The following is a 12,028-nucleotide window of genomic DNA, read 5'->3' on the forward strand; positions in this document are numbered from 1 at the left end:
GCCCCTTGCCGCACCCAGGGGCGCGCCGCGGCCTCCTCAGCGGCGGCAGAACCGCACGCACACCTTGGCCCCAGCACCCGGGTCGGCCCCTCCCTTCCCCGGGCGCCACCTCCCCTGCCCGGTCCCGCTGCCGCGGCCGCCCCGCGGAGCGCTCCGGCCGCTGGGGTCCCCGGTCGCCACACCTGGGGAGGGGGGGAGGAAGGAGGGCCAACTGCCGGCGCGCGCGCGCGCACGGCCCTACACCGCAGCAACGGCCGGCGCGCGGCACCGCAGTGGAGCGCGAGGCGCTGCCGTTGGCGAGGGGCGGGGCAGGGCGGGACCGGGAAGGCGGAGGCAACGGAGCCCTCCGCGGCGGCGAAGGGCTGGGGCAGGCGGAGGGGGCAGCCAGCCCGGGCAGCCATTGAGAGCGCGCCAGCCGCGTCTCCCCAGCAACGGGCCTGGCAAGTCAGGGCTGCGCCTCCTCCCTCCGTCCCTCCCTTCTTCCGTCCGTCTGTCTGTGAGGGTCGTTATCCCCCTTAGCCCGGCCGGCCCACGGGCACGGGGGCTGAGGCTGCCCGCTCCCCCCGGCCGGGCCGGGGCTGAGGGTGTGTGCATCGGAGTGTGTACTGGGGGGGGAGGTTCTTTATTGGCCTCGTTCTCTCCCCCCCCCCCCCCTTCCCCCTTCTCTTCCACACTCCACCCAGAAATGATCCAGTGAAACTAGGAGGAGGTGATTCTCCTCCCTCCTGCTGCTGCTCCTGCTGGTCTGGAAGGGACTGCAGGAATCTCTGCTCTGCTCTGCTCTGAGGCAGGGTCTGGGGAGGGGAGACCGCTCTGTGGAGAGAAGGGGCCGCGGGGGTCCGGGGTGCAGCTCTCCCAGTGCGCGGTGGGGTGCGTGGGGGGCTGCTTGGTTCCTGACCATGGGGAAAGACCAGGAACTGCTGGAAGCTGCTCGCACTGGGAATGTGGCTCTGGTGGAGAAACTCCTCTCTGGGAGGAAAGGAGGGATCCTGGGCAGTGGATCTGGAGCTATTCCCTTATCCAGCTTACTGAGGTAGGGACATCGTTCCCCATCAGATGCTGGGGATATTAATCTCTTCTTCCCTATCATCATCATCATCGCCCCTCTGATCTCCATTTCCATTCCTGCATCCGTCATAGTAACAATAAATCGTTCACTCTCTAGCCAAGTACAAGTGTGCCTGTGTTTAAAGTCACAGGCAGTCATTTTATTAATATAGTGATACTGAATTTCTTCCCTTCAATGCGTCTGTAAGGTACTTGTTCATTCTGTTACTAGCTGTGGTGCAGAACTTAGATTTTTATTGCTGGGCTAATATGCACAATATACTAATTACCCTTCCTTTGATATCTCATCTTCAAATTGCTACTTTTAATGACAGATAGAAGCGTTAATCACAGACAAGGCATTGCATTGTGGAATTCTGTGTAAAAAGCCATAGCTTCACACCATGCCTTCACTCATAGTTGCTACCCTCACTTGCAGAAGAAATTAGGCATGCTGTAGTAATGAGCCTACAAAACAAAGAAAAGGCATCTTTTTTATGAGAGATCATTGAGGCAGAGGAGATGTAAAACTTACGGAGCAGGTTAGGTAAGAGCAGCATGACTTTCAAGATACCTGGTTTTAGTGGAGTGAAACTGGGTTACTGGCCATGTTGGGTGAAAGGACTTAACTTTAGTCATTAGTCATATCTCAGGCAATCTACAGCATGGCTTTGATGTTAAATTTTATCATGCTCTTAAGTAAGAGCATTATCACAAGCGTTTATGACATTTGACAGTATTCAAACAAGAGGTCTGCAACACACAGTCCAGTGCTAGTGTTCAATACTACACTAGGCATAGCAAAAGAAGACAAAATGAACTTAAACACTGTTGACCTAGAACTTTGAATAAACTGGGTTTTTTGGTTGGTGTTTGGTTTGGTTGGTTTTGGTTTGTTGTTTTTTTGTTTTGTTTTGGGTTTTTTTGGTGTTGGTTTTTTTTTTTTTTTTTTTCTGGAAAGAAAGGCCTAGAGAAATGGAAATTACTTAAATTAAAACATATTTGTGATTCTATGGCCAGTACCACCTCATCAATATATTTATATTATTTCAATGTTCCCTATCAGAGGAAATTTAGTGACAGTCCAAATTATACCTGTTTAAACTCTATTATGAAGTCTTGGTATTTTAAAGCTGGTTTTAGTGCTGTAAACAAAACAATTCAGATATTCACAGTTTGCCAAAGTTTGGTGGTGCCCAGTTCAATTAGTTATTGCACTATTGTTTAATTGCTAGCCCATTGACCAAAATCACACCATGTGATTTCTTTTTGTACTGCACTTGAATACACTGCTTAGCAAGGAGTATGCCAGGTAATTGGTTGATTTTGAAATATGAGTCTTAAAATGTGATACCCATTTTTTATAAGTGCAGAAGTAAGTTCACTTCAGTACAATGACTAGCCATTTATAATCCAGTTCTACTACATGATTTGTATAGTGACTTTCTTCAGGGCAAGTGCCTGTGCTATATTCTTAACACTGTTACTTTCATGTTGTATATGGTAAGTTCTGTATACCCAGAGGGAGTGTATTTGCTTGTGTTTTTCTTTTTTAATTAAACATCAGTGTTTTACTTTGTATATACGGAACACATTAACCATGTGTTTTGTATATACAGGTGGGTCATGAGAGTCATTGTTTGTTATTCAGAATGTAAGTATTTTAGGTTGTAAACTCAACTGTAGTCTTTTTTTTTTCTTTTTTTTCTGGAAGTGCACTTAGCTTAAAGAGAAGTAAAGCAAAGTAAAACGTGTACTGTTTTATTTATGATATTTCTTACTAATCTTATTTAGAACGTCTATAGCTTCTGTAAACTTGAAAAATTAAAAGTAAAAATTTAGCATACAGCTGCTAAAATATTTCTTATTTTAAATAAGATATTTGAATACATCTAAAAAGAATTCAGTAATGAATTGATGCATAAACATTCACAATCTAACACGCTGTTCAACATAATGCTTTTTTAGAGGGAATCTTAATAATTTCATTGATTTTACCAGGAATGCTCAAAGTAGAAACTACTATACATTATAAAGAGTATTTTCAAGACAGAATTATATATGCTAGGTATTTTACCATACCTTTTTTTGGAGATGTTGCATGATCTAACTGATCCCAGCAATTATGGATTAAGTTCCAGAATGATATGCAAGATTAAGGTTGGATTTATCTTGGTACAGAACACATGGAAACAAAAGAAGGTACCGAAAGTAAGTCATACTACCATCTTTATCCTGTTTAGGAAATCAACACTTACTGAAAATAGGAAAGTTGTAGAAGAGACATGATTGTAGAGTTACAATATAAAACTTGGAATTTGAAGTTAGGGGGATCTGAAGAGTTTTTTAATAGAAAACCAATTGAAGTAGCTTACTAGTAGAGCTGTACTAGTATTTTTTGCATACAGTTTATTAGACTAAAACTGCTTTTGAAAGTTATAACAAAGCAAAAGGAATAAAAAAACCCATAGGGATGTATTTTTCTTCTTTTTATAGAATCTTTAGGAGACATCATATTTGACAGTAGCTCCTGGTGTTTTATTGATCATAATTATTGCTTAGTTTCTAAAATGGTGCCCCAAAACTGTATGTGTTCTGTTGTGATGAGGAAGGTCCATGTTGCTTTTTCTTTCTCCTTTTGGCAACGCTGTTTCTAGCATTAGGTTGGAAAAGCCCGAGTCTTTCAGCATACAAATGGACTAATACTGTGCCTGATAAGTTGGTCTAACTAGCAGTATGCTTTCCCTTTGGATTTCTTTTAAGTGCTGGAGACAACTCAGTTAATGTGGCTGAACTCTCCATGGCTTGATGCCTTTTTTGTGGAAATTTGCTTTGCAGTAATTATGTACCTTGTGAATGAAATTTAATATTCATGAATTGAAAAATACACATCGATTGGTATCTGAACCAAGGAACAAACTATCTGAGCTCTGATCTCCTATTTACATTTTTATAACACTTTTTTTCTGACTCGGTGTATTTTATGGTACTTGGGGGAAAAATATGGCAAACTTGTATGGTTGTTTTACAGTTGAACCTATTCACCGATGTTAATTGCAGAGTAAACTATCTAATTTTTAGAGGGCTGACTTCTAACTTATAAGTCATTATATTAAATTATGACAACAGTTCAGGAAAACAACACTGTTCCAGAAGGCTATTTAAGCACACATATAAATATATGAATGAATTCTTGTGAGGATTTAAACATATGCTTAGAGTATGTGTGAAGTGCATAAAAATTATATATGCTTAATTAAGAGGTCATATGTACCTAGGTATCTGTAATAGATGCTATGTAAGACCTTATGCCCAAATTAATTTATCTAAAGCAATGATAACAAAGCACTGATGTTTGACTGTGTGGACTGTAGAAGTTGTTTCAGTTCAGGAGAAGCATTGAAAGGTTCTGGGTCAGTTTGTGGTCCCCTACCTCAAATCTCCGTGCTTTGCTCTGGAATACAAAGATTGTAGGTGAATATTCAGAGGGTGAATTCCTGAGATGCAAAAGTTAGCATAAGGCATTGCAACATACTAGAGCAAATATTATCCTCAGTAAACACCTGGCATAGAGTAATTTAGTTGCTTAAACCTGGGTATTTATTAGCATTCTAGATGCCCATGAGTTTCTGAGGCATCTGCATGGGTTGATGGACTTTAAAAAAGAATCGTGCCCTGTGGAGATAGAACTATATTCCAGGTGCGATACACTAGGACATCTAAAAATGTGTTACATGTATGTATAGGCTACAGTCTCCAACCCAAAACAGTAGAGCAGTGCTTGGATCTGTTCTTTTACTACGAAACAAGGATATTTTGAGACACTTCAGAAAACATTCAGAGTTTAGAAGACCGAACTGTAAGGGAAGTTTCTTTTCTCTGTTTCTTCTGGGATTCCACTTCCTGGAATTGTCACACATTAGTATGAAATATAGTTAATACACTAATATTTTTTTAGGTGTGTAATAGATTGCAAAGAGAATTTTCAGATTTTTAAATTATTTCATTGGCTTTTATATTATTCCAGTATAACATGAAAACTTGCGAGTGAAATCCCACAGTCCTAACAGAATGTATAATTCAGTTCCTGTATCTCAAATCCTTGAATGTGCGTTAAATGATTTAACACATAAGAAGAGTAAAGTGTTTCTAACAAAACCGGTATTTTCAATTTGCTTAATATCATTATCTGCATATACAGAACATGTTTTTATTGACCAACCAGTTTTTCATTATTTGATAAAGACAGGCTTCATTGCTTTCAAAGTGTTTTAGGGAGAATAACTTTGAAGGTCTTCCTATATCTCAGAGGCCTTATATCGTTTTGCCACATGTGGTCACGTACATGCCTTTTTGCCCTACTAATGTATTACAACCTAAAGAAAAATGGGTTGTTCTTGATTAAATGCTAATTTTTGGTCTTTTTAAACTTTACATGTTAAAAGAGTTTTGGATTTTTAACAGGACTCTGGGATAGAGTATGAATTAGTGTGAACTGGCACAGAGTAGTAGGGAAGGATGAGTTGGCCTCTTCTTGCTCTTTGTTGGCTACTGCCATTACACAGCATGAGAGGGCGGAGCAGCCTGCATGGAGCTTTTTTTTCCCCCTTCTACGCTTGGCAGACTGTGGCAGGGAATGGCTCTGTTCTTTGCTTATCCTTACTTAGCTCAGCTACACCATGTATAGGCCTGGCCCAAGATATTTCTCCTCTAAAGTATAAGAAACCCAGCAAGCAGATTGTCAGTCTGTGAGTTGCAATCTGTTTCTTCATCTGTTTCTCAGAGCAGTGTCTTGCTCGCAGCAAAGCCACAGTTTAGCCTGATGGCCTCAGTGCACACTGAGAGCCACACAAATCTTCTATCCTTGTGCAGAGCCCCGTGATTCATTCAGCTTCCTATGGAAAATCAGATCACACTTAGATATTGCTTGTAGAGGAGAAAGTATTTAAAATATTGAAATACTTTATGAAGCTTTAGTTAGAATTTTAACAAAGTTGTTTTCCCATTATAATTTAAATAACAAATGGATCACATTATCAATAAATATAAAGGCACTAGTTCTGTTCTTCATTACAAATAGTGTTGTTTAAAGTAAGAGAAACTTTCTTAGGTTGATTATATAGAGATTGTATTTTATGAGGCTTGCACTAGTAGAGTTCTGGGATCACATACTTCTGAGGTCACTTGTTTCTATGTTAGAAAGTATTTATTTCTGACAACCAATGCAGATAATGAAATCGTACGTATTTGTTACGTATAGGTCAATGGGGCATCCAATTAGTCTATACTTATTTCTAATTTCAGTTACACTGCTTTTAATTAACATATGGAGGTTTTTGTACTGATGTCCTAAGCAGAGACCAGCATTCCCAGATCCCACAATTACCTTCTTTATCCTGTTAGAGTAGGAAATGTAAGTCTTTCAGGGACATATTTAATTTTTCTTCCTTGTGTCTTTCAGTATGAAATGCAAATTAATGACCACTACAACTCTTAGTTGATGCTGTTCGGTATTAGGGATAGTTGATTGTTGCCTTGATTCTGCATGTTTGATGTTTCAAACGTATGAGCCTCTCTTGAAACTTAACCTTCATTTTGTTGTTTTCTGCCTTTCTTAGACTTATTTTTATTCTTATTTCTGATAAATGCTTTCAATCAAAGTTTAGACAAAATTTTATTCTTGGATTTCCTTAGATTTCTTCCCAAGTTTGAAACAATTACCATATGCAAAGGTAATGATATGGGCAGTATCCAGGACATCTGGTAGAAATTTCATCGTTAAGGGCAAGGCAATTCACAAATTTTGTGTAATAAATTTTCCCTAGGAGCTCAGCATGATCCTGTATTCACAGCTCTTTAGTTCATCTCTATGGATAAACTTCTCACTTCTCCTTACTCTAGATCTTGTTTTCTGAGTATTGTTCAAGCCTACGTTCTATTAGTTTTCTAAAATGTTAGACCAGTTACAAAAAATGACCAGCAAGACCTCTAGATCTAGTGTAAAATCTACCAAGGTCATACTATCTGCCCCTAGATAGGATCAATGTGGGATGTATTAGTGCTGGGAGGACTGATGGAGTTTATGATGGAGTCAGGGAGACTAATAAATTTTACAAACATGTTAAGGAGAAGGTAAGGAAAAACCCCAGAAAGCTGAAGTGTCTGTAACCTAAAAGAATTCTTTTAGAATTCTTCTAGAATTTTTAGCCACTAGATGGCTAGTGTCTAACTCTGCAGAAGACCATATCTAAGTGCATTTTGATCACCATCTTATTTTCCCTCTTGTCTGACATCATTGATGATTTTAGTAGTTTGGTAATTCAGTAGAATTAATGCTGCTTTATACATTTTTAAAATTGATATATGGCATTGCTGCTTTTAAGTGGTAGTGTTATAGCAGAACTAAGACGGGAAATAAATGAAATAAAATGAAGAATGATGTAATCTGAAAGGTCTGCTATCTTGTGACTTGTCAAGTTTGGAAATGTTTTATGATGAGCAAATACAGATGCTTTTAAGACAAGCATTTTCACAGTCCCTGCACTAGTGATCAAGGAGAACATAACCATCTTTCTAAAAATCTACAGCTATATTCTTTTATTTGCCTCAGTTGCAGTTTGTATGGGTATTCATGAATGAGCTATGAAGGAGCTGCTTATAGCTCTAGGCCATTTTTTTATTACCCTCATAGGCACTATTTGAAGCGTCCTATAAACTGCTTTAATTTATGCAACTGGTGTATAATCCCTAAGGGACAATACAGTGTAGAGTGCAGTTACACTCCCTTTCCTTCAGCAAGCTTAGCCTTCTCGCTTGGGGAAGTGGCATATACAAGAGTTCCATAGCTGGAATTCCCTTCTACCATGGAATTTTTCTGCTGGCCTCTTCCAATCAGGGTGCACATCCTAATCCTTTTTATTGCTTCAAGGTAAAATATTTTGACAACTTTTAATGTTAGATGTGTAAGGCATAATAACCAGTGTTAATTCCTGCCTACTGATATGACATTTTCATGCACATGGATCCTTTTGGGAAGTAGGGAATACATTTTGTTTGAACTTTATAGCCTTCATGGGAAGACTTTATGACTTTTTAATTACTTTTTCATGATAGTATTTTCAGTATGTTCATTTTGCTTTTAAGAAGTGATATATCTACTCTTCTGTACCTAATTTAACATCTATTAATTTCTAATATGTACATGTATCTAATATAAGAAGGGTTCTGTGAGATTTAATTGCATGAGGTTGTGCTTTTATTAAAATCATTTTACACCATTTTTCATTTGTTGCACATACATTTTCTAAAGAAAGAAGAAATGCTAAAAATGACATCTTTAGTGCAATTTGGTTCCAATTTAAAACACCCGGTGGTAGCTATGTTTCTATAGGTGGTGATGTCTGCACCAGGTGTCTAAGTTCCCATTATAGCCACTGGAGATCTAATCAATACAGTTAGGGAGCATAAAGAGTGATTCAGCTTACCCTAAAGTAGATATTGAATGGTTTTGTTTCAAACTGAACCACATCCCTAATTTAAATATTTTTGTAGGTGAAAATATTTCAGTGAAGAACAGGAAAAGAAAAATTCTAATTGAAGCTGTATATATATATTTTATATATAAATGACCACTTGAATAGCTAGGTTAAAACAAATATTGTGTAGAATACCTCTCCTAATTTATAGCTAATTTGGATGAATTCAGAAGTAGTACCAATCAGATGATTATCTTGTCGAGAGGCAGAACCAAATGCTAGATGGTTTGAAGTTAGAGACAGACGAAAAATACGTAAAATGCATGATGCTGTATCACGAGGTTTGTTACAAATGTGCCAAGTGTGCAAGAATGGAATTAGAAAAACCTTAGCTGGAGTTGAAACTAGTGAGTGATGGGAAAGGCAAAAGTAAATATGTTGACAGCAAAAGAAAATGTTGACCCACTGCTCAGTGAGACAGGAGACCTAGGGAAAAACACATGGAAAAGGCAAGGCACTCGTTGCCTTTTCTGCCTTGGTTTTTTTGGTGGTAAAGTTTGACTTCCCAGGTTCCTGAGCCTACTAGCAAAGTTTGTGTGCCAATGAAGCAGTCCTCGCAGTGGAGGAAGATCAGGGGAACACTTAAATCCAAGATACCAATGTTACTGCAAGGCCAATGTTATCTTTGGAAGGTTTTGTCAAGCGTAGGAAGTTTCTGATGACTGGAAAAGGAAAATGTCACACCCTTCTCCAGAAAGGGCAAGACAAAGGTTCTGGGGTCATCAGGCTCATCAGTCTAACCTAAGTCCTAGGGAAAGTTACAGAGCATATCCTCATGGCAGTAGTTTCCAGGCATATAAAGGACAAGAAGATGATTGAGAACAGCCAGCATGGATTTACCAAGCTCAAATCATGCCAGACCAACATTAATTGCTTTCTACAATGAGATAACTGCCTCTGTGGACAAGGGTAGAACCATGAATGATGTTTAACTTTTCTTTAGAGCAGTCTCTTTCAGTCAAAATGGTGACCTATGGACTGAATAAGAGGATGATAAGATGGGTGGAAACTTGGCTGGACTGCATGGCTCCGAGTGTTGTGATCAGCAATACTAATGACAGTACAACAGATCCAACTATCGGTGTCTACTAGGAGGTTTCCTCAGGATTCAAGGGCCAATATTGATTGCAAGGTATCAAGTATAGCAGTTTTGTAGATGATACCAAATTGGGGAGAAACGATTCGTAAGAATTGTGCTTAGGGGGGACCTGGACAGGCTGGAGAAATGGGCTGATTGGAGCCTCATGAAATTTAGCCAAAGCCATTGTGAAGTCCTGCAGCTGGGAGGACCTCTTGCACCACTGCAGACTCTTATGCTGGAGTTGGACAATATTTTTGTGTTTTTCTTCTATTTCTGTCATATCAGTCATTACAAAATATCACATTTAGTCTTTGAGCTTACACATTAGTAACTTCTCCTGTAAGAATTGTGTCATTGGTGTATGGATTTTTTTCCTAACCCTTCATAACCCAGACAAGTGCTGAAATAGTCATATTGTCACAGTATGAGAAGCATGCAGGATCTAGATGCCTTTTAGAAAAAGTAAAAATGAAAAGAGTTTTATAAAACAGATTTGGTAATATCTTCTGGAATAGATATTTCCCCTCTGCACATTCCCTGAATTTCAAACCTTTGTGATGTAATTTTCTAGTGTGTTTGTTACTGTTATTTCTGAGATTTACCCATGAATTTAATGTCTTCTATGCTTACTTGCTGAGTTGCCAGGGTCGTTGTTTCCTATTTTTAAATGCCACTAGATATAAGTATTGAATCTGTGTGTCTAAGTTATTTGTGCAGTTTATACCCCTCAACGCATCAATATTAGCAGTTTGACCCCAGAATCTCAATTAAGTCATTCGTACAGTTTCCTAAAAAACATAATTTACCCTTATTTTTGGTTTTCAATTTTCTTGAGTAATTATTTATCCACTTCCATATCCTCCTTGTCATCTGTATAGCTAATTTGTCAGATTATGCTCATAAGTGTTTTGCAATCACTCCTCTTCCTGTTTTGTGCACATTTATTGCAGAGCAACATCTTGCATAACCAAGTGGTCTAGTGATCTGCCAGGGACCCTCTCACATAATGTGCACCAGTAACATTTCAGCAAACCAAATGTACTAAATGTAGAAATAAAGCATAAGGTGTATAGTATATGTATATGTTACAAATCTGTTGTTTTCCTGTCACTAGAGTTAAATCTATCCCCTCTATTTTTACTTTCATGTAGACTATGTAAGTTGATTTCATAAAGACAGGAGTCATGACATAAGCAGAAAATGAGGCCTCTAAAAGAATGGCTCTGTATGTGTTCTGGGTGAGATATGGATAGAAGACAGGTGGAGGAAGAGAGACTTGAATATGAGTATTTGGAGTGTTTTGGCAAGCAAGCTGTATATAAAAATCTGAAAAGGCTGGAATGCTAGAAAAGTTTGGTAAAGGAAATGGGTATAAAAATTGAGACTGGGAATAAGAACTGAGACTGGTTGACCATGGAGGTTACAGAATCACAGAATCACATGGGGTTGGAACGGACTTCTGGAGATCATCTAGTCCAACCCCCCTGCCAAAGCAGGTCCACCTAGAGCAGGTTGCACAGGAACTTGTCCAGACAGGTTTTGAATGTCTCCAGAGAAGGAGACTCCACCACCTCCCTGGGCAGCCTATAGGTTAGCGCTGGTGAAGAGAGGAAGAAGTAAGTTTAGGAGACAAGATACAAGGAACAGGGAAAAAGGGATTACATTCAGCAGAATAAAGAAAGAACGTATATCCACTGAAATATATTTTCATTCAAAGCCTGACATTTCCATATTTCCTTGCTATAAAAAAAATTGTGAAATGCATTTGCAAACTGTCTCATTTTCTTTTAGTGCTAAAATAGACAGAGGTTAATAAAGTGCCATCAGTCATTCCATTAGTTTAAACGGAAGAGATTGTTGTGATGGATATAGAGATCCTAAATCATCCGGTAAAGTTTTGCCAAGGTGACACCACATGGTGAAATTTCAGGAGTTTTAGTTTGCTTTTTTATTAATAGTAAAATAAGGTTGCTGGTGGAGTTTTTATTTAGCCCCCTGAATGTAGGCATTATATATTTTTTAATGACACAATCCTGTAGTCTTTTCTTTCACAAGGTCCTTACCTCGGTTGCTGTCCAGGACAGACAGTGCTCACTGAACAAGCAGTTATTCAATATTTTTTATCCTTACTATTCAGTGTTTAGCCCTGAGCCTTATTTACTGCACACAATTCAAACTCTTCTCTAGAAAAAGAATGATTAATTTTTCTCCTGGGCTTTTCAGTGGTGTTTGTCACTATAGTATCTGACTGCTTCACAACATTAATGAGTTTACTGTCACAGTCCTACTGTGACTGCCTAAGAGTGTTAATATCTGCAGTTCACAAATGCTAACTGAAGCACAGTTAGATTATGGTGAGATGTAT

The 12,028-nt window shown here is 39.0% G+C and overlaps 1 protein-coding gene across 2 annotated transcripts in view; it reads left to right on the plus strand.

Moving 5' to 3' along the window:
- The first annotated feature begins 899 nt into the window (after positions 1-899).
- The window catches only part of ANKS1B (ankyrin repeat and sterile alpha motif domain containing 1B), a 441,596-nt gene continuing 430,467 nt past the window's right edge, over positions 900-12,028 (plus strand). For both annotated transcript variants that reach the window (XM_074144245.1, XM_074144246.1), the window contains exon 1: positions 900-1,033. In XM_074144245.1, coding sequence (XP_074000346.1) covers positions 900-1,033 — 134 coding nt within the window. The remainder of the gene's footprint in view (positions 1,034-12,028) is intronic.

Source organism: Numenius arquata, chromosome 2, assembly GCF_964106895.1.
Source record: "Numenius arquata chromosome 2, bNumArq3.hap1.1, whole genome shotgun sequence".
In the NCBI taxonomy this organism is placed as follows: domain Eukaryota; kingdom Metazoa; phylum Chordata; class Aves; order Charadriiformes; family Scolopacidae; genus Numenius; species Numenius arquata.